We start from the raw sequence: 21,910 nt of genomic DNA on the forward strand, positions 1-21,910 counted from the left end.
CATATAAAAGTGTGTCTCATTACCAAGGTGTCATCTCATAACGGGTAAAAGCAAAGAGCTCTCAAGACCTCCGCAAAGTTATGATTGTGAAACATACTGATGGCATTGGTTATAGAAGGATTTCTAAACTTCTGAATGTTCCAGTGAGCAGTAACATGAGCCATAAAGATTTGAATGAAGGAGTTTCAGTGTTTAATTCTTTCTGTTTGTTCAGACCATCACAGTGATGAGTTTTAAGCAGCCCACTCCCATCCCATTAATCTGCAAAACACAAATTTCAGGAAATGCGTAATATGGTGAAATACACATTTTAAGTGAAAGCAAAATAACCAATTCATTCTTTAGAGTTCAGTCATTGTAAATGCTAATATTCACCGATGTTCATCTGCGGTTTATAGAATAAACTCCTGTTTTTTCTTTACGTGATTTTATTTATCTTTATTACTGGTTATGACTTGCACAAGTCTTGAATTATTTGTTTACGTTAGCTGTAAATGTCATTGAAAACCCTGTCACATGCTTTCTCAGGTCATGACCCCTCAGGGAAGAGGCACAGTCGGAGCTGTCGCCGCAGGTGCCAGTATAGCTGGTGCCCCCACACAGTACCCCCCAGGCAGAGGTGGACCCCCTCCACCCATGGGCAGAGGAGCACCTCCCCCAGGTAACTGTGGCTTTTTTGGTTTGTGGTGATGTGTCTTTTAAATGGCTGTGCTGATTCTGCTGCTGTGATGATGTCATTTTCTGAACCTGATGAGGAAAACTTTTGAAGCAGGATTACGCTGAGCTCAGTGTCACATGGCTTGTTTGTCAAACACAGAGATCCAGTTTTATTTGAGCAATTATTCACTCTTGTTCTGGTGTTTTTTTCTCTGCTGCAGGTATGATGGGACCTCCTCCAGGCATGCGGTCACCCATGGGACCTCCAATAGGAATGCCCCCTCAGGTTTTGAGTTTGGAGAGCGAGATGGTCTGTACAGTGATGACTGGATCATGGCAGATGTTATGGCTCAGCTGAAGAAGAGGGTGAGGACTTCTGACCTCATATCACATTACACATGAACCTGATCTTGTGTGACTGTGACTGCCACCCATGGGCAGAGCAGCACCTCCCCCAGGTAACCGTGGCTTTTTTGGTTTGTGGTGATGTGTCTTTTAAATGGCTGTGCTGATTCTGCTGCTGTGATGATGTCATTTTCTGAACCTGATGAGGAAAACTTTTGAAGCAGGATTACGCTGAGCTCAGTGTCACATGGCTTGTTTGTCAAACACAGAGATCCAGTTTTATTTGAGCAATTATTCACTCTGGTTCTGGTGTTTTTGCTCTGCTGCAGGTATGATGGGACCTCCACCAGTCATGCGGTCACCCATGGGACCTCCGATGGGAATGCCTCCTCCTGGCATGAGGCATTGCCTTGAATGTTACAGTATCAATACTGGTACGAGTATTGATCATATGATGTGGGCTATCTGTGTTTTGATCAGCATTGTTTTTAATTCTCACTCTTCTCTTTTGTTTTTCAGACGGTCGGAAAGAGCAGTAAGATGTTGCAGCACATCGACTTCCGGATACGGTGTATCCTGCAGGACGGCCGAATATTCTTTGGCAAGTTCAAAGCCTTCGACAAACACATGAACCTGATCTTGTGTGACTGTGATGAGTTCAGAAAGATCAAGTGAGCTCTTCTCAAAGAATTAACTAGTCTTAAGAACCTGTGGACCGTGTTGGATGTAACTAGTTACGAAGTAATTAATTACTGTAATTTAATTCCTTTTCCTTTGAAAAAGCAAAGTAATGGATTACTCTCATTTTGTCTGTAATTTAATTACAGTTACTTCTGATGTAATTGAACTAAATACTGTGTAATTTATTCAGTATTGGAATTAACATCAAAATAATGAGTCTAACTTTAAATTGAGTGATTTAATGTATAATTCTCACATTTGTATACTTTGTTCAGTTAATAAGAATAATTTATGTAGTTATTTATTTTAATGAATTAAAATGTTTAATGAAATTTTAATGTCAATCCTTGAATCACTTAAGTACTCAGTTGATGAAGGATATAGAAAGTAATAATATAATTTTTGGAGAGAGTGATATGTACAGTAATCTAATTACACTATTGAATATGTCATTACTAACTAGTATTAAATTACTTTTTCAGTGTAACTTGCCCAACACTGCCTGTGGATCAGAGTATGTGTTTATCATTTTGGTTCTGTCACATGCTTTCTCAGGTCATGACCCCTCAGGGAATGTCGCCGCAGGTGCCAGTATAGCTGGTGTCCCCACACAGTACCCCCCAGGCAGAGGTGGACCCCCTCCACCCATGGGCAAAGCAGTACCTCCCCCAGGTAACTGTGGCTTTTTTGGTTTGTGGTGATGTGTCTTTTAAATGGCTGTGCTGATTCTGCTGCTGTGATGATGTCATTTTCTGAACCTGATGAGGAAAACTTTTGAAGCAGGATTACGCTGAGCTCAGTGTCACATGGCTTGTTTGTCAATCACAGAGATCCAGTTTTATTTGAGCAATTATTCACTCTTGTTCTGGTGTTTTTGCTCTGCTGCAGGTATGATGGGACCTCCTCCAGGCATGCGGTCACCCATGGGACCTCCGATGGGAACAGGTTTTGAGTTTGGAGAGCGAGATGGTCTGTACAGTGATGACTGGATCATGGCAGATGTTATGGCTCAGCTGAAGAAGAGGGTGAGGACTTCTGACCTCATATCACCAGATTCAAGTTCATCTTTACAAACTAAAGAAATCAGTGTTCACTGTATAGTTGAGTCTTCTGCTTGAGAAAGATTTGAATGTTTTTTGATGATATTAAAAGAAACATTAGCTGCAAGTTTTAAAAAAGTTTCTGTTTAAACGGGGTTAAATAATTATTTTTACTAAATATACAAGTGTTGTTGGATCAATAAAATCTGTAATCACAAACAATAATGTTTACCAGCTTAAATGTTCTCTCTGTTTCTGTCTCTATAGACACTATGAAAGACAAAAAGAAATCTGCAGATACAGTAAGTGTGACACCAGTCTTTATAAGATGATATTGTGTTAATAAAACTGATTCTGTTTTCTTCCTGAAACTTAATTTAATACAGCGGGTCAAATAAGTATTGAACCATTTTTCTCAGTAAACATATTCCTCAAGGTGCTGTTGACATGAATTTTCACCAGATATCTGTAACAATACATACAAAGAAAACAAAACAAGTTCACAAATTAAGTAATGTATTATAAAATGTTTTTTTCTTTCTGTTTGTTCAGGCCATCACAGCGATGAGTTTTAAGCAGCCCACTCCCATTCAGAAGGCCTGTGTACCCGTGGGGCTGATGGGTAAAGACATCTGCACATGTGGCATATCAGTATATCAGTATATCAATACTGGTACGAGTATTGATCATATGATGTGGGCTATCTGTGTTTTGATCAGCATTATTTTTAATTCTCACTCTTCTCTTTTGTTTTTCAGACGGTCGGAAAGAGCAGTAAGATGTTGCAGCACATCGACTTCCGGATGCGGTGTATCCTGCAGGACGGCCGAATATTCATTGGCACGTTCAAAGCCTTCGACAAACACATGAACCTGATCTTGTGTGACTGTGATGAGTTCAGAAAGATCAAGTGAGCTCTTCTCAAAGAATTAACTAGTCTTAAGAACCTGTGGACCGTGTTGGATGTAACTAGTTACGAAGTAATTAATTACTGTAATTTAATTCCTTTTCCTTTGAAAAAGCAAAGTAATGGATTACTCTCATTTTGTCTGTAATTTAATTACAGTTACTTCTGATGTAATTGAACTAAATACTGTGTAATTTATTCAGTATTGGAATTAACATCAAAATAATGAGTCTAACTTTAAATTGAGTGATTTAATGTATAATTCTCACATTTGTATACTTTGTTCAGTTAATAAGAATAATTTATGTAGTTATTTATTTTAATGAATTAAAATGTTTAATGAAATTTTAATGTCAATCCTTGAATCACTTAAGTACTCAGTTGATGAAGGATATAGAAAGTAATAATATAATTTTTGGAGAGAGTGATATGTACAGTAATCTAATTACACTATTGAATATGTCATTACTAACTAGTATTTAATTACTTTTTCAGTATAACTTGCCCAACACTGCCTGTGGATCAGAGTATGTGTTTATCATTTTGGTTCTGTCACATGCTTTCTCAGGTCATGACCCCTCAGGGAATGTCGCCGCAGGTGCCAGTATAGCTGGTGTCCCCACACAGTACCCGCCGGGCCGAGGTGGACCCCCTCCACCCATGGGCAAAGCAGTACCTCCCCCAGGTAACTGTGGCTTTTTTGATTTGTGGTGATGTGTCTTTTAAATGGCTGTGCTGATTCTGCTGCTGTGATGATGTCATTTTCTGAACCTGATGAGGAAAACTTTTGAAGCAGGATTACGCTGAGCTCAGTGTCACATGGCTTGTTTGTCAAACACAGAGATCCAGTTTTATTTGAGCAATTATTCACTCTTGTTCTGGTGTTTTTTTCTCTGCTGCAGGTATGATGGGACCTCCTCCAGTCATGCGGTCACCCATGGGACCTCCGATGGGAATGCCCCTCCAGGTTTTCAGTTTGAAAAGCGAGATGGTCTGTACAGTGATGACTGGATCATGACAGATGATCAATCTTGTCAATGGAAATGAAGATCAGCTGCTTCAGCCCCAACTGATGGCATATAAAAGTGTGTCTCATTACCAAGGTGTCATCTCATAACGGGTAAAAGCAAAGAGCTCTCAAGACCTCCGCAAAGTTATGATTGTGAAACATACTGATGGCATTGGTTATAGAAGGATTTCTAAACTTCTGAATGTTCCAGTGAGCAGTAACATGAGCCATAAAGATTTGAATGAAGGAGTTTCAGTGTTTAATTCTTTCTGTTTGTTCAGACCATCACAGTGATGAGTTTTAAGCAGCCCACTCCCATCCCATTAATCTGCAAAACACAAATTTCAGGAAATGCGTAATATGGTGAAATACACATTTTAAGTGAAAGCAAAATAACCAATTCATTCTTTAGAGTTCAGTCATTGTAAATGCTAATATTCACCGATGTTCATCTGCGGTTTATAGAATAAACTCCTGTTTTTTCTTTACGTGATTTTATTTATCTTTATTACTGGTTATGACTTGCACAAGTCTTGAAGTATTTGTTTACGTTAGCTGTAAATGTCATTGAAAACCCTGTCACATGCTTTCTCAGGTCATGACCCCTCAGGGAAGAGGCACAGTCGGAGCTGTCGCCGCAGGTGCCAGTATAGCTGGTGCCCCCACACAGTACCCCCCATGCAGAGGTGGGCCCCCTCCACCCATGGGCAGAGGAGCACCTCCCCCAGGTAACCGTGGCTTTTTTGGTTTGTGGTGATGTGTCTTTTAAATGGCTGTGCTGATTCTGCTGCTGTGATGATGTCATTTTCTGAACCTGATGAGGAAAACTTTTGAAGCAGGATTACGCTGAGCTCAGTGTCACATGGCTTGTTTGTCAAACACAGAGATCCAGTTTTATTTGAGCAATTATTCACTCTTGTTCTGGTGTTTTTGCTCTGCTGCAGGTATGATGGGACCTCCTCCAGTCATGCGGTCACCCATGGGACCTCCGATGGGAATGCCTCCTCCTGGCATGAGGCATTGCCTTGAATGTTACAGTATCAATACTGGTACGAGTATTGATCATATGATGTGGGCTATCTGTGTTTTGATCAGCATTGTTTTTAATTCTCACTCTTCTCTTTTGTTTTTCAGACGGTCGGAAAGAGCAGTAAGATGTTGCAGCACATCGACTTCCGGATGCGGTGTATCCTGCAGGACGGCCGAATATTCTTTGGCAAGTTCAAAGCCTTCGACAAACACATGAACCTGATCTTGTGTGACTGTGATGAGTTCAGAAAGATCAAGTGAGCTCTTCTCAAAGAATTAACTAGTCTTAAGAACCTGTGGACCGTGTTGGATGTAACTAGTTACGAAGTAATTAATTACTGTAATTTAATTCCTTTTCCCTTGAAAAAGCAAAGTAATGGATTACTCTCATTTTGTCTGTAATTTAATTACAGTTACTTCTGATGTAATTGAACTAAATACTGTGTAATTTATTCAGTATTGGAATTAACATCAAAATAATGAGTCTAACTTTAAATTGAGTGATTTAATGTATAATTCTCACATTTGTATACTTTGTTCAGTTAATAAGAATAATTTATGTAGTTATTTATTTTAATGAATTAAAATGTTTAATGAAATTTCATGTCAATCCTTGAATCACTTAAGTACTCAGTTGATGAAGGATATAGAAAGTAATAAAATACTTTTTGGAGAGAGTGATATGTACAGTAATCTAATTACACTATTGAATATGTCATTACTAACTAGTATTAAATTACTTTTTCAGTGTAACTTGCCCAACACTGCCTGTGGATCAGAGTATGTGTTTATCATTTTGGTTCTGTCACATGCTTTCTCAGGTCATGACCCCTCAGGGAATGTCGCCGCAGGTGCCAGTATAGCTGGTGTCCCCACACAGTACCCCCCAGGCAGAGGTGGACCCCCTCCACCCATGGGCAGAGCAGCACCTCCCCCAGGTAACCGTGGCTTTTTTGGTTTGTGGTGATGTGTCTTTTAAATGGCTGTGCTGATTCTGCTGCTGTGATGATGTCATTTTCTGAACCTGATGAGGAAAACTTTTGAAGCAGGATTACGCTGAGCTCAGTGTCACATGGCTTGTTTGTCAATCACAGAGATCCAGTTTTATTTGAGCAATTATTCACTCTTGTTCTGGTGTTTTTGCTCTGCTGCAGGTATGATGGGACCTCCTCCAGGCATGCGGTCACCCATGGGACCTCCGATGGGAACAGGTTTTGAGTTTGGAGAGCGAGATGGTCTGTACAGTGATGACTGGATCATGGCAGATGTTATGGCTCAGCTGAAGAAGAGGGTGAGGACTTCTGACCTCATATCACCAGATTCAAGTTCATCTTTACAAACTAAAGAAATCAGTGTTCACTGTATAGTTGAGTCTTCTGCTTGAGAAAGATTTGAATGTTTTTTGATGATATTAAAAGAAACATTAGCTGCAAGTTTTAAAAAAGTTTCTGTTTAAACGGGGTTAAATAATTATTTTAACTAAATATACAAGTGTTGTTGGATCAATAAAATCTGTAATCACAAACAATAATGTTTACCAGCTTAAATGTTCTCTCTGTTTCTGTCTCTATAGACACTATGAAAGACAAAAAGAAATCTGCAGATACAGTAAGTGTGACACCAGTCTTTATAAGATGATATTGTGTTAATAAAACTGATTCTGTTTTCTTCCTGAAACTTAATTTAATACAGCGGGTCAAATAAGTATTGAACCATTTTTCTCAGTAAACATATTCCTCAAGGTGCTGTTGACATGAATTTTCACCAGATATCTGTAACAATACATACAAAGAAAACAAAACAAGTTCACAAATTAAGTAATGTATTATAAAATGTTTTTTTCTTTCTGTTTGTTCAGGCCATCACAGCGATGAGTTTTAAGCAGCCCACTCCCATTCAGAAGGCCTGTGTACCCGTGGGGCTGATGGGTAAAGACATCTGCGCATGTGCCGCCACAGGAACTGGTGAGAATCAAACATCTCTCTGTGTTTAATGAAAGTCACACACCGTCTGCACAGATTCATGATGACTGTTATTGTTAAAGGGACACTCCACCCAAATATGATTATTTTCGTTCTTAAAATACCTGAAACTTCTTGTGCGTGCGGAATATATGGCGTCCAAAACATTTCAGTGGAGTGTTTTAAACCTGCTGTTAAACTGTGTAATCTGCAAAACACAAATTTCAGGAAATTCGTAATATGGTGAAATACACGTTTAAAGTGAAAAGCAAAATATCATATTCAGTCATTGTGAATGCTAATGCTAATATTCACCGATGTTCATCTGCGGTTTATAGAATAAACTCCTGTTTTTACTTTATGTGATTTAATTTATCTTTATTACTGGTTATGACTTGCACAAGTCTTGAAGTGTTGTTGCTTTTAATGTAAATGTTTATTTATGTTAGCTGTAAATGTCATTGAAAACCCCGTGTCATTTGCTTTCTCAGGTCATGACCCCTCAGGGAAGAGGCACAGTCGGAGCTGTAGCAGGTGCCAGTATAGCTGGTGCCCCCACACAGTACCCCCCAGGCAGAGGTGGACCCCCTCCACCCATGGGCAGAGCAGCACCTCCCCCAGGTAACCGTGGCTTTTTTGATTTGTGGTGATGTGTCTTTTAAATGGCTGTGCTGATTCTGCTGCTGTGATGATGTCATTTTCTGAACCTGATGAGGAAAACTTTTGAAGCAGGATTACGCTGAGCTCAGTGTCACATGGCTTGTTTGTCAAACACAGAGATCCAGTTTTATTTTAGCAATTATTCACTCTTGTTCTGGTGTTTTTTTCTCTGCTGCAGGTATGATGGGACCTCCTCCAGGCATGCGGTCACCCATGGGACCTCCGATGGGAATGCCTCCTCCTGGTATGAGGCATTGCCTTGAATGTTACAGTATCAATACTGGTACGAGTATTGATCATATGATGTGGGCTATCTGTGTTTTGATCAGCATTGTTTTTAATTCTCACTCTTCTCTTTTGTTTTTCAGACGGTCGGAAAGAGCAGTAAGATGTTGCAGCACATCGACGAAGGTCCTCCACCCAAAGATGTGAGTTTGCACTGAATCATTGTACTTGTTGTATTGTCTTACTTTTTAAACAAACACTTACTCGTCTGATCATTTCTCATTACAGACTGGCGTTATAACTAGCGTACCCTTGGCAGGAGTTGCTGGAGGTCCAGGTCTGGCCGGGCCTGTTAGAGGAGTTGGTGGTCCATCACAACAGGTGGGTTCAGTTTTTTCATTCCTCTGTCCTAGTTTGTAGTACCTGAGGTCACTGTGCCTAAAATGTCATTGAAAACCCTGTCACATGCTTTCTCAGGTCATGACCCCTCAGGGAAGAGGCACAGTCGGAGCTGTCGCCGCAGGTGCCAGTATAGCTGGTGCCCCCACACAGTACCCCCCACGCAGAGGTGGACCCCCTCCACCCATGGGCAGAGCAGCACCTCCCCCAGGTAACCGTGGCTTTTTTGGTTTGTGGTGATGTGGCTTTTAAATGGCTGTGCTGATTCTGCTGCTGTGATGATGTCATTTTCTGAACCTGATGAGGAAAACTTTTGAAGCAGGATTACGCTGAGCTCAGTGTCACATGGCTTGTTTGTCAATCACAGAGATCCAGTTTTATTTGAGCAATTATTCACTCTTGTTCTGGTGTTTTTTTCTCTGCTGCAGGTATGATGGGACCTCCTCCAGGCATGAGGCCACCTGGAATGAGAGGTGAGACCTATTTTGAATGAATCAGGACTGATGTCCATTGGTGGTTCTTGACTGGCAACTTATTTCTGTTTTCTTGTGAAATAATTTAATGGTTTGTTTGTTTTCCAGGACCACCTCCTCTAGGAATGTGTCCACCCAGACCTTGAATCTTCTCACTGGATATGGATGTTTGGAAAGTTTTCTTTGTATAGGAAGTCTTGGCTGCGAGTTTCAAGTTAAATTTGTATATATTTTGTTTAATAAAATGTCTTGAGGACACTGTTTTAAAATGCTTCTGGTGTTTTGTCTGAGACTGATGTGCTGATTTGACTCTTGTATGAGATCTCATGTAGTCAGAAATCCACAGAGGTGCATTAAGAATTTCAATAATTTGCCATTGATTTTAATTTGGATAAATTTGAACCAAGATGAAGTTTGACATGTTATTTTATTACAAGAAACTGTTTTTTTACTTCTTTGAGTTGAGCATTGGTGGGTTAGGTTAGCAAATGAAAGTTTTGGGTCACTGAGTCTAATGTTGCTCTTGACCTTACAAACCATTTGATCAAAGTCGTATGGTTAAATGATTGATTTTATTTTAACTCATTCTCAGAAAACTTGCATTTTTGATGCAAAAAACCTGACAAGATCTGCATGGGATGTGACCTTGAATATTTTTTGAGACTCCAAGAAGCTTCCTGATAAAATGACCAAGAACATTTCTGCAAATCATAAACAAAGGGTGACTGAACTAAAGATTGTTAAACAGGTTTTTGTATTTTATTTAGTCACAACATAATTAACAAGTTGTTATGTAGCTAGGAGTGTCAGTTTATATAAGCGCCCGGGGATTTTCTGTTTAATAGTTCAGTTTTGAATATATTGGTCTCTTCAGTAGCGTGTTTGTTTTATCAGATAACACCGAACAGGAAGTTGGTTTTTATACTATGGTCATACCGTCTTCCTCGCCTCTAGGTGGCGCCGTGACCTTAACACGCTCCATCCGTCGAGTGAGAGAACCGCTGATGACGCAGTTCCGCATTACGCACGTGTGTGTATGTGCATGTGTGTCAGGTCTCTGTGAGCACCAGCGTTCATGTTTTTGTTTTATTTCACTTTAGGATTTCTTTAAATTACTCTGCTGCGGTTTTAATGTGTGAAGACAAACATGTTTTTTGATGATCTGATCAGAACTCTTGACGATAATGATGACGTGCCAGAGGAATCAGACTCAGCGTCTGATAATGACGCCGTAAGTGTATTTATAAATCACTATCATAAACTGAATCTACATAAATAAAGTTTTTTTTGTGTGAAACATGTGACAGACTTCAGTGTTTTAAGACAGCTGCACTACTTTCATGTTTTGTTTATACGTCTTTTATAATAATACGTTGCAAATCCACAATGTATTCTTTACAGTGTTTCACCTAAAAGGTTCAATTAGGATTAGATTTGTGTTTTATCTGAGAGTGACTGAAATTCTGACTTCTAGAGTACATTCGTTGGATCTGTTTTGTCATCACAAGGACAGATTAATGTTTCAATCTCAAAGTTATCACAGGATTTCTATGATCTATGTTTGGTATAATAACTGTTTCTAGTTCTGAAGTCAGACCGAGCATTGAATAAACCCATCACTGGATCTGTCTCTTGCTTTAAGTGTGAACTCACTATAGACAAACCGATGAAGTCATTTTCTGACAGAAGGATTTAATGGATCTAATCCTGGTTATAGTCATAGTAGGATGTCAGTTTAATGTGAAATATTCAACTGAGTGTTGTGTGGTTTATTGTGTTTCTCTGCAGGATGAGCCGATCGTGTTGAGTAAAGAGAAGCGAGCTCTGAAGGGTCGAGGCGCTGGAGACTTCGATGCAGGTTTTGAGTTTGGAGAGCGTGATGGTCTGTACAGTGATGACTGGATCATGGCAGATGTTATGGCTCAGCTGAAGAAGAGGGTGAGGACTTCTGACCTCTTATCGCAAGATTCGAGTTCATCTTTAAAAACTAAAGAAATCCGTGTTCACTGTTGCTCATGTTGAAACTTTGCTCCTTCTCTTTGGTTTTTAAGAAAGCCCCCACTACACTGGACGAAAAGATTGAGAAAGTGCGGAAAAAACGTAAAACCGAGGTAAAACCATGTGGGATTTATTTTCAATGGGATTATAATTCAGTGTGTGAAATATATAAAGTCATGACTGTGTGTGTGTGTAGGAGAAAAATCTGAAAGACAATAAGAAAACACAAGCTGTAGCTTCTGAAGAGAAAGAAGAAGATGAAGATGAAGAGAATAATGAAAATGATGAAGATGAGGATAGAGATGATGATGTTGAGGAGGACGAGTTCTCATCCGGTGATGAAGAGGTCCTTAAGAAAGCTGGTATGTGTTTACATCACACATGTCGGATGCGAGCGAATGCATTCTTAAATGTTAATATTTGAGTCGTCTGCTTGAGAATGATTTCATAACATTACAGTTTCTGTTTCATTGTAAACTGGGTTAAGTAATCATATTTTTTACCATATATACAAATTATTTTTGGATCAATACAATCTGTAATCATAAACAATAATGTTTACAAACTTAAATATCCTCGCTCTGTCTCTCTCTCTCTTTAGACACTTTGAAAGAAAAACTCAAGAAAGGCAAAAAGAAAGCTTTAGATACAGTAAGTGTGACACCAGTCTTCATAAGATGATATTGTGTTAATAAGACGGATTCTGTTTCCTTCTAAAACTTTATTTAATATGTTTCGATATATTCTGTCATTTACATCTTTATATCTCTTATAGCCTGAAACGTTCTTTGAAGACGCATCTCAGTACGATGAGAACCTCACATTCCAGGATATGAATCTCTCCAGACCGTTACTGAAGGTGAGACTGCACACAAGATCTTTAAACATCAATACACATTGAGCTTCAAACGTGAGCCACAAAGATCTGATTGATGGAGTTTCATTGTGTTTTTTCTTTCTGTTTGTTCAGGCCATCACAGCGATGAGTTTTAAGCAGCCCACTCCCATTCAGAAGGCCTGTGTACCCGTGGGGCTGATGGGTAAAGACATCTGCGCATGTGCCGCCACAGGAACCGGTGAGAATCAAACATCTCTCTGTGTTTAATGAAAGTCACACACCGTCTGCACAGATTCATGATGACTGTTATTGTTAAAGGGACACTCCACCCAAATATGATTTTTATAAAATATCTAAAACATGTTGTGCGTGCTGTATATATGGCGTCCAAAATATTTCAGTCTACCAGTGTTAAACTGTGTATGTTATAAAATACTTTTAGCTTATTGAATTAATAAATATTGATTTTAAGTTGAATTCATTATTTTTTATGCTGACCGATTTTGAAAAATAATCTAATTGCGATTTTCTTTTCTTTTTCACCAATATTTTGATTGCGATTTAATATGCAATTATTTTTAAAGCACCTTATCTTCTGTATTATTTAATAAAGAAAATTAATAAATCATGGTAACCAACGCAATTTTAGACAGATTTACCGTAAAACATAGGCCAGGTTTAAGATGATAGTAGTTGACGCATGAACATGTGATAATTATCTTGATGTAAAACACTGACAAAGAAGCTTGGTATAACATGAAAGTCATTAAATCCCAATGAATCGTTCAGCCCACATATTAACGGGAAACAGAAGTGACCGTTGTTGACTTCACTGTGATCATGAACTGTCACGAACATCAAAATACAGCTCTTCTTTGCATTTAAGTATTTATTCATTCATCACTTTGTATGCCATGTTCAATGTATACTTGCATTTATTAATTAGTTGAAGCATCTTTTGTTTAATTCTATTAATGCAGTGTAGAGTCATTTACGCCAACCACTAGTCTGCTCTTAGTTGTTTATGTTTTGACAAATTAAAAGAAAAACGTCAAACGCTATACTTCAGTCATGCAAGGGTTTGTTTAACTCTCTCTTTCTCTCACAGGTAAGACAGCAGCGTTTATGTTGCCAGTTCTTGAGCGTCTGATCTACAAACCGAAAGAGACCCAGGTGACCCGTGTGCTGGTTTTAGTGCCAACCAGAGAGTTGGGCATCCAGGTGCACTCTGTAGCCCGTCAGCTGGCTCAGTTCACCAGCGTCACCACGTGCCTGGCGGTCGGTAAGAGCATCTTTTGTCTTGCTGTTCGTCTGTGATGTGTGACCCTTCACATTTACAACTGTTTTGTGTTTGCAATTCCATCCGCCACTTTGTTAAGTTTGAAAGTTGATGTTTGTTAGATTTGTAAGCGCTTTAGTTGCTTCTATCAGGTGGGTTGGATCTGAAGTCTCAGGAGGCGGCACTGCGGATGGGACCTGACGTCCTTATCGCCACACCAGGACGATTGATCGACCACTTGCACAACACGCCGTCTTTCGAGCTGAGCCAGATCGAAATCCTCATCCTGGATGAGGCCGACAGGTGCGAGAGGCTCTGCGTTGTGACATCACTTCCTGATGGTTTAAATGTCTTCTGCTAAAGCGCTCCTCTGTTTCTCTTTCTCTCAGAATGTTGGACGAATACTTTGAAGAGCAGATGAAGGAGATCATTCGGATGTGTTCATATCAGAGGCAGACGATGCTCTTCTCCGCCACCATGAGTGAAGAGGTAACGTTAGGCGGATCTTCACATGTGCTTTATGTCCCAGTGCAGCTCGCAGACGTGAATTCTGAATATCTTGTTGTCTTCCAGGTGAAGGATTTGGCCTCGGTGTCGTTGAAACAGCCTGTGAGAATCTTCGTGAACAGTAACACAGACGTGGCGCCGTATCTCAGACAGGAGTTTGTCAGGGTCAGAGAGTCTAGAGAAGGCGATAGAGAGGCCATTGTAGCAGGTACTGCGTTGATTCCTTCTTCCCTCGCCGCTAGTACGAGAGACGTTTTGCGTCCATGTCATCAAATAATCGTTTTTAATTCGACGTTGATATTAACGTGTATATATCTACAGCTCTCCTCACCAGAACGTTTCAGGACCATGTGATGGTCTTCACGCAGACTAAGAAACAGGCTCATCGCATGCACATCCTGTTGGGTCTGATGGGGTTAAAGGTCGGAGAGCTGCACGGGAACCTGTCGCAGACACAAAGATTGGAGAGTCTGAGGTACTTCTGTCAATTCATTCAAAGTTTTTTCGATTAATTTTCAAGTTTTTTTAAATGGTAAAAGCTCATTTATTTAGCTGTATCTGACAGTGAATACATTTTGTGTTTCAGGCGTTTCAAGGATGAGCAGATCGATATTTTGGTGGCAACCGATGTTGCTGCTCGAGGTCTGGATATAGATGGGGTTAAAACTGTAAGTTTAAAAGAATTGAAACTACATTCAGTTTTTTATTTTAAGGAACTTTAAGACATGACGAAGCATTATACATAAACAAGAATGTTATCATGTTTTTGTTGTGTTAATTAGCTTTTTTTATTATGGCTTTAATCAAAACAAACCAACTGCAGTTTGATTGATATTAATTTCGAATTCACAATAAAAAAACAAATCTCTTTTTGGAACCAAACTCTTCAAATATCCAGTAACACTTTTGTTTTGTGTTTTTAGGTTATAAACTTCACCATGCCCAACACAGTGAAGCATTACGTACATCGGGTCGGCCGAACGGCTCGAGCAGGGAAGGTGGGTCGCTCTGTGTCTCTGGTGGGCGAGACGGAACGAAAGATGCTTAAAGACATCGTGAAGAAAGCTAAAACACCGGTCAAAGCTCGAGTGCTTCCTCAAGGTCCAAACACTTTACGTCTGTGTCATCTCTAACAAGATTCAGATATGACGTCATAAACCAACTGTGTGTGTTTGTGTAAATAACAGAGGTCATTTTGAAGTTTCGTGATCTCATCGAGAAGCTGGAGAAGGACGTGTACGCCGTGTTGCAGTTGGAGAAGGAGGAGAAGGAAATGACACGCTCTGAAGCACAGGTTTGTTACCAATCGATATGTTATGCGTTTTATGTAAGTTGGAAGTCACATCATTTCTATAATAACTGTCCTGTCCATCTGTGTTCAGATCAGCTCCGCTCAGAAGCAGTTAACAGAGAAGACGGATGATTCACAGGCTCCCCGGACGTGGTTCCAAACACGTGATGAGCGCAAAAAAGATCGAAGTGAGTACACTAGAGAATTTATTTATAATTATACCAGGGCCGTTTGAATACTGGATTCTCATTGGCAGAAATGACACTGTAGGTAAATAACTATGGTATAAGTGGAATAATCCATGGCTAGCCGTGCATTAAAGGATTTTAATGCATGTCGTGGAGTTCTTTGCTTCCACGTCGTGTTTGATTACATTATCTCTTACTTATACCCCACCAGCTGTGAATACTTAATTCTGTTTGGTCAATTTCGTTGACCCGCTATCAGTTCTCAGCATTAATAAAAAAGTGTAATCATTGATTAAACATTTAATTATCTGAGTGTTTTTTTACATGTTGCTCATGTTCTTTCTTGATAGTGTCAAAAGCATTGCAGGATTTTGATCTGGCGTTGAGAGGCAAAAAGAAACGTGCTCAGTTCCTGAAACAGGGCAAGAAGAAAGTGCTCACGGTATGATTACATGAATTGAAACACGATCAGAAGCTCTACGTATCTGTTGTGGATACTTTTCTGAGAGATGAGATTTGTCTTTGAAAACATTTTATTGCTTTGCATTCCATTCTCACACCCCTACTTCTCCTTTCTCCACCAATCATCAGTCTCGTTTACATCACCCCGTACTATCTTTCAGTCTTATCCACAGCTTCAAGGCCATGCACATCCTTCCTTCTTAATAACAGAAGACATTATTCATTTGACAAGACCGTTTTCTCTTTGACCTCTACCTAAACCTCACATAGGCCTACATGAAATAAATAAATCAAAACTCTGTACCAGGCACTAACAATCTCATGCTTGTGTATGTTACAGTAAATGCATCTTACATTAGTTTGCAGAAAGCATAACGAATGAAAATTTCCTCCACGGTATCATATGCAAAATTTGATCTTAAATTACGCTTGCATAACTTATGAATTGTTTTTGTTTTGTACATTGCCTTGAAAAAGTTTTAATTGTGGTTGTGTGTGCACCAGTCTGAAGAAAGAGCTCAGTTTGAGATGCTGAAGTCTCAGATGTACGCCGAACGGACAGCCAAACGCGACCGCAAACCGAAGCGAGCGAGAGCCATTCCTGAAGACGAGCCGGTCAAGAAAGGTCAGCCCATCCCGACAGTAGCTTAACCAAACATCACAATCGTCTGTTTCACAAAATGGTATTTGAATTGAACAGTTTTACTGTTTTGTTTTTAGCTACAAAACAAATCAAAAACAAATCTGGGAAGAAGTCTGTGTTTGACAAGGAGCTCACAAACACCAGCAAGAAGGCGCTGAAGCAGTACAGAGCCGGGTTTGTTCTCTTGATATTTTACGAAGGGAATTTCGTGAGAACTTTAGAATTTCTAAAGAACTTTGTGTTGTTGTCTAATGATGATGGTTTATTTTGTCTAGACCTTCATTTGAAGACAGAAAGCGACTCGGCATTCCGAACAAGAAGGGTGGGCGCTTCAAATCCAAAGCCAAGTAAGATTTTGATTTCTTTGTTTATTCATGGCTTCGTGTTTTAAAAAACGGCACAACATCTTTATCAACATTTGGGCAAAAATACATGTTTTTTGTTTTTAGCAATTTAAAAAATTTTCATTTATAAAACATATATTTTGTTTTTGTTTTATTTTGTGTCATTTGTTTATATTTCAGATTCAGAAGAAAGTGAAGCACCAACTGATGTATAAAGAAACAGCAGCTTTCCTAACCCAACATAAACCTTTGGAATAAAAACTGTAAACAGTCAATTCTGATACTGTTTTTTTCCATCAGGATGTCATTGTAACATGTCAGAATTAAGTTCACCGAGTTACCAAATATGATTTGTTGAATTAAAATGACCAGCTAAAAACCACAGTGTTTATGCAACAAAACAAACGTTTATCTAAAATAAGTTGAAGATTAAACAAGTCATTCAGTAGATACAGTAGATATAAAGTCTACTTAACCCATGTTAAAATGCCACCAGGTTATTGTACATTTTTTCCTCTAAACAATTCACAAACAATTGACAATTGATCTCATTTGTAAAGGTAATATTTGATTTGTTCCTCAGATTTTCTCTGAAACATTCTCATGATCATGAAAAGATATAAAGTGCATTTTGCCATTCAGATGATTTGTAAAGAAAGCAATATTTTTATTTTGAACTGAAATGTATAGAAATACACTTTTGCAGTGTTCATAAATTGTATTCACATAAGGGCTGATGTTAGAATAATAATTTGTTGCACCGGTCTCCAGTCGCCTGGCACGGTACACACATTATGTGGGTCCCCAACAAAACACAACTGTTAAACAACCCTGAAGACCCTGAATGTGAGCCTTTGTTGAGTTATTTATTATCAAAACTAGATAAGACAACTGCTTGCTTCTGCAAGACCTTGGGTGTGTTTGTGCACAACAGATTAAACGCCTATTCATTCTTATCATGAGAAATGTGTTTTTCATATTACTTAAATAGTGACACTACAATAAGGCCTCATTCATTCATCTTTATTGTTGTTAATGCAAATTCTAATTTGTTCATATTAGTTAATTGTGCATAATTAATTTTATTGATAACTTTTATATTTTATAATACGTTTGTCATTTTGGAAAGTAGTAAGGAAATAAATTGTTAGGCATTGGTAAAAAAGTACATAAAAAAATAAATATACAGTATTCTACAATGTAGTGCTTTTTACTATAGTAAATGCTGAAATATATAAATATATATAGGCTAAGCTGTGAATTGCATTCATGTTAAAGCAAACTTATTTATTGCAGACATGTTTTCACTGTAATATTAAAGAATACTTTATTGTCATGATAAATACCAGGATTCTTCCCATGTATTTTTGTATTTGCATGGGTAAGCAGTGTTAAGGGACGAGGTGCAGATGGGCGGGTCAACCGCAAGTGGGTGGGACTTATGCAGCAAGAGGGCTGTCCAAACCAGAGGATTTTGATTGGTTTATTGTGTTGTACTATTGGTTGACTCAGAGAAGGCCATCGTTCTCGATTGTCACTTTATTAAGGACCCATTACAGCTTCAGACACGCATAATTATTATTTTTTGTATCAATGTAAAGACATTTGCGTTGCTGAGTGTTTATTTGTTGAAACTCTTATTATGCCCGTAACTTCACATTGCATTGAACTTCCGGTGGACTAAAACGTGCTTTGCCCATTAAAAAAACCCGTTTCGTTTTCTTCTATATTCATTTGATGCATTTGTGATAAAACAAAACAAAAACTACGATAAAAAAGTGTTTTCATTTCTATCTCTCCTTCCTGCCATCACTGCGTGAAAGTCCAGCCTACTTGGGGCCTAAGCTCCTCCCACTTGCCGTTCTCCGGGCTGCCGCGACACCGCTTGAAGTTTCCGGTTGTTGTTTTTTCCTATCGGTCGCTTTCGGTTCTGACACAATGAAACCATCTGATCCCTCACACGAGAAACGAAACCAACGGAGACATTTAAACACCTGCAGGGATCAGTGACTCGCTCATTCAACACGCGATATAACCCCGTGAGTATTAAATAAATACTGTATTTAAATAAACCTTCTTATTTCACTGTCATTTAGCCGTTTTTCCGCAATAAAAGTTTATTTTTGACATGTCGAGTCATTTCCGGTATCAGCCTACGTAATGGTAATTTAATGTACGCTATAATTCAGTGTTATCTTAAATGTGTACGTATAGAAATAACGCAAAACTGGCTCCGGTTGTTTTCATGTAAATAAATAATCGTACATTGAGAGAATCGCGATAAAACTAAAGCGTGTTATAGATATGTGACTATATATTAATAGGTTGTATAAACATCAGCAAAACGGGCTTTTTATTCGGTACAATATGTACATCGTTTATGGAGAATTAAACGGATAGCTCGATCTGATAATGCATCAGATCCATTTGAATAACCTCATGCATTATTAAGGACACTGTGGTTGTGTGGTGCTTGTAGGCCTACCTGTGTAGTACATGTCAAACTTGAATGTATGTTTGTGTGTGTACAGTATATAGTGTATGTACGAGGGCGTACATTTGCTTTGAATATACTCGGCTTTAATACCTTCACGCTTGTTTTTGACTACAGTTGTAGCAGGATTATGACTTTGATGTGGCATGGGCACGGACGTTTCGAAGCCCCCCTGGCATCACGTATTTTACGAGAACAGTGTTGCACCTGTGCCCAAATACACAGGACTTGAGACACAGCGCTCAGGAATGGTTTGAAAAAGCGCAGCGCAAACGGCGAGGGTCTCGTGGCACTCTTTTGATGATGGAAATTGACATATGCCAATCTGCTCTTATAAACAAATGCTCACGACACTTGTCCCGCCTTCGGGGTCTTCTGATTGGTCAGCTGCTGTGGAACTGACGTAGCAAAAAATTGAAATTGTTTAAACTTGACAGCTGCAAACGGCGCGAGACACGAGCACAACACGTCCGTTAAGAGCGTGCCTACATAGAAAATCTATATAAAAGTAGTTCAGCAGAATAGAAAAACGTCTTCTGTGTTAAAATGCACAAAAACAACACATATTGGTATATTTGTATTTCGCAGTACTCGACACCTTAAAAAGCGTCTGACCTCTCCAACTCACATTACGCGTGAATAAATGTACCCTACGCATTGCGTAATTTACATTTCTGCATTAAGAGGACATTTAACAGTCATTACAAATCAAGCAATATCAATCACCTTGAAAAAAAAAATTTTTAAGGATTTTATTAAGCATTCACCTTAATAAAAAGTTTTTTTTTAATTTAGCTGAGAGGAATCTTTCGTGATTTCCTGAGAGAAAACTCCTCCACAACGTGATCCAAATCAAGCTGTCTCACAAGACTGCATTCAATCGCCATTAAAGACTGCGAACTGAGATGTCTTAGACACATTTCTGTGGTTTTAAACTCATTTTGCCTTCTTCTGTCTTATACATGTGACTTATGCACGTTTGTATTACACCGTTTTTTTACTCGCCTATAGATGTGCCTCTCAACAGCGCGCAAATGTACTGTATAATAATTATTTATTTGATTTATTCGCTACTGCAAAAATAATCCCGTTATTCCGCAGTATTCAGCGAAACTTTATTGAGAAAATAAAATAAATGAAAAATATACACATATTGCACTTGCCAGGGCTCCCTGTTGGTCTAGTACCCTGGGAACGTGCCCGGTAGGCCCGTGGGTTAGTCCCTCCCTGAGTAGTAGTCATTCTCTTGGGTCTTGACTCATTGGTCCTCACCAGGTTTTGGCGTTAGGCAACCTCCTTAAAGAGACAGTTCACTTAAAAAGACGTGTTTCTGGTTTGCCACCCCTCATTTGGTTTAAACTCTATAAGTGACTCTTTGATGTGGGAGAAGTCTCAGTGGTTTTGTGTTTATAGGCCTACAATGGAAGTTAACAGAGGCTTATAAGGGTGCTTCTTTCAATTTAAAAAATCTAAAGAGTTTTCAGTTTTGGGGTAAATATACATTCAAATTTTATACAAATTTTTAAAATGAATTTAATAACAGAAACTATTTCAATGAACAGCAACAATTGTATTTTTTTAAATGGAATAATATTTAAGATTATGTGCAATCCCAATGTTATTTATGTAACATTTTTAGTCAGAACTTGAAAAATATTCGCTTAGAGAATGTATTTATTCCTCTGTTTATATTTTCCCAAACCCAATAGTCTCTAGACGTAAAAAAAAATCAGTCTACGTGTAAATACATGTGTTGTTTCTAAGAGACTTAAAATGTTAGAGAAACTAAATGACTTTGAAATGTTTGGAGCACATATAATTCCAAGAAATGCTCTAGTAGTGTTTGTTTTCATAATTGTTGGTTTTACATCCGCTTTTTATATTTAATGCAATGACATTCAGAGCCTTCCCGATTTCATCAGCTGTGAGATCTTGTTTACCCTGGCACTGAATTTCAAGATGTCAGAGATAAATTTGTATCAGTATATGTGAACTTTAGGGTTAGGTGCATCTACATCCTTCTTATTTGCCTATCATTTCCCTCTGAATGGAAATGAACTAAAGTTCCCTCCAGAAATAGTTAAAAAAAACTATGTTGACCTAGGAACGGTTTGAGCGACATTTATAGATTTGTAGTGTGCCTTAATTGGTCAAATAGTATTTGGAGGCATGGCATCTTAAAACAATACATATGTGCAGTGATTTTTAACACAAAATGATTTCTCCCTACAGATATCTGTTTAAAAATGTTTAATTCAAGCAGAGGAGGAGAACAGACAGGAAGAGGAGGGGTCCAGCAACGAAGAGGTGCTTGTTCTGTTTCCTTCTGATGCTCTTTCCATTTCCTCTGATTCTGTCAGTACTCATCTCACACAAATTAATTTTCTTTAACAGATTCTTCTCAGACTGGTCGAAGACAAGAGAATGGGTCATCTAATCGAGGAGGTGGGTGGGGGGAAAGTGGAGGAAGAGGAGGGGGT

General features: G+C 38.8%; 1 protein-coding gene and 2 long non-coding RNA genes across 9 annotated transcripts; all 3 read left to right on the forward strand.

Moving 5' to 3' along the window:
• Positions 1-28: 28 nt before the first annotated feature.
• Positions 29-8,572, forward strand: LOC130424896 (uncharacterized). 7 transcript variants are annotated; one of them, XR_008907003.1, is made up of 21 exons: positions 29-44; positions 529-661; positions 879-1,115; positions 1,332-1,436; positions 1,522-1,673; positions 2,239-2,355; positions 2,572-2,708; positions 2,991-3,025; positions 3,276-3,396; positions 3,482-3,703; positions 4,199-4,315; positions 4,533-4,750; positions 5,235-5,367; positions 5,584-5,688; positions 5,774-5,925; positions 6,490-6,606; positions 6,823-6,959; positions 7,242-7,276; positions 7,527-7,632; positions 8,121-8,250; positions 8,468-8,572. It is a non-coding gene; the product is annotated as an uncharacterized LOC130424896 (long non-coding RNA). The 7 variants fall into 7 exon arrangements; XR_008907000.1 differs by having other exon boundaries at positions 3,482-3,633; XR_008907005.1 differs by having other exon boundaries at positions 3,276-3,345; positions 3,482-3,633.
• Positions 8,573-10,400: 1,828 nt separating this feature from the next.
• Positions 10,401-17,892, forward strand: LOC130425325 (probable ATP-dependent RNA helicase DDX27). Its single transcript, XM_056751581.1, has 21 exons — positions 10,401-10,617; positions 11,175-11,324; positions 11,438-11,497; positions 11,581-11,746; positions 11,986-12,035; positions 12,160-12,243; positions 12,355-12,460; positions 13,331-13,504; positions 13,654-13,804; positions 13,891-13,990; positions 14,075-14,216; positions 14,330-14,483; positions 14,595-14,676; positions 14,932-15,109; positions 15,196-15,302; positions 15,391-15,487; positions 15,838-15,929; positions 16,454-16,574; positions 16,670-16,766; positions 16,868-16,939; positions 17,117-17,892. Exons 1-21 carry the CDS (start codon positions 10,534-10,536, stop codon positions 17,130-17,132), a joined length of 2,283 nt encoding a protein of 760 aa, XP_056607559.1. The 5' UTR covers positions 10,401-10,533; the 3' UTR covers positions 17,133-17,892.
• Positions 17,893-18,821: 929 nt separating this feature from the next.
• Positions 18,822-21,906, forward strand: LOC130425236 (uncharacterized). The gene is made up of 3 exons (XR_008907046.1): positions 18,822-18,975; positions 21,663-21,737; positions 21,825-21,906. It is a non-coding gene; the product is annotated as an uncharacterized LOC130425236 (long non-coding RNA).
• Positions 21,907-21,910: the final 4 nt, after the last annotated feature.

The sequence above is a fragment of the Triplophysa dalaica genome, chromosome 6 (genome assembly GCF_015846415.1).
Source record: "Triplophysa dalaica isolate WHDGS20190420 chromosome 6, ASM1584641v1, whole genome shotgun sequence".
NCBI lineage: Eukaryota > Metazoa > Chordata > Actinopteri > Cypriniformes > Nemacheilidae > Triplophysa > Triplophysa dalaica.

What these genes read in the sequence shown, in the direction of transcription:
- LOC130425325 (XM_056751581.1), top strand. Translation starts at nt 10,534, where the DNA reads ATGTTTTTTGATGATCTGATCAGAACTCTTGACGATAATGATGACGTG. An exon ending in TGGCTCAGCTGAAGAAGAGG is followed by an intron (nt 11,325 to 11,437) that starts GTGAGGACTTCT and finishes TTGGTTTTTAAG; the next exon opens with AAAGCCCCCACTACACTGGA. An exon ending in AGAGGTCCTTAAGAAAGCTG is followed by an intron (nt 11,747 to 11,985) that starts GTATGTGTTTAC and finishes CTCTCTCTTTAG; the next exon opens with ACACTTTGAAAGAAAAACTC.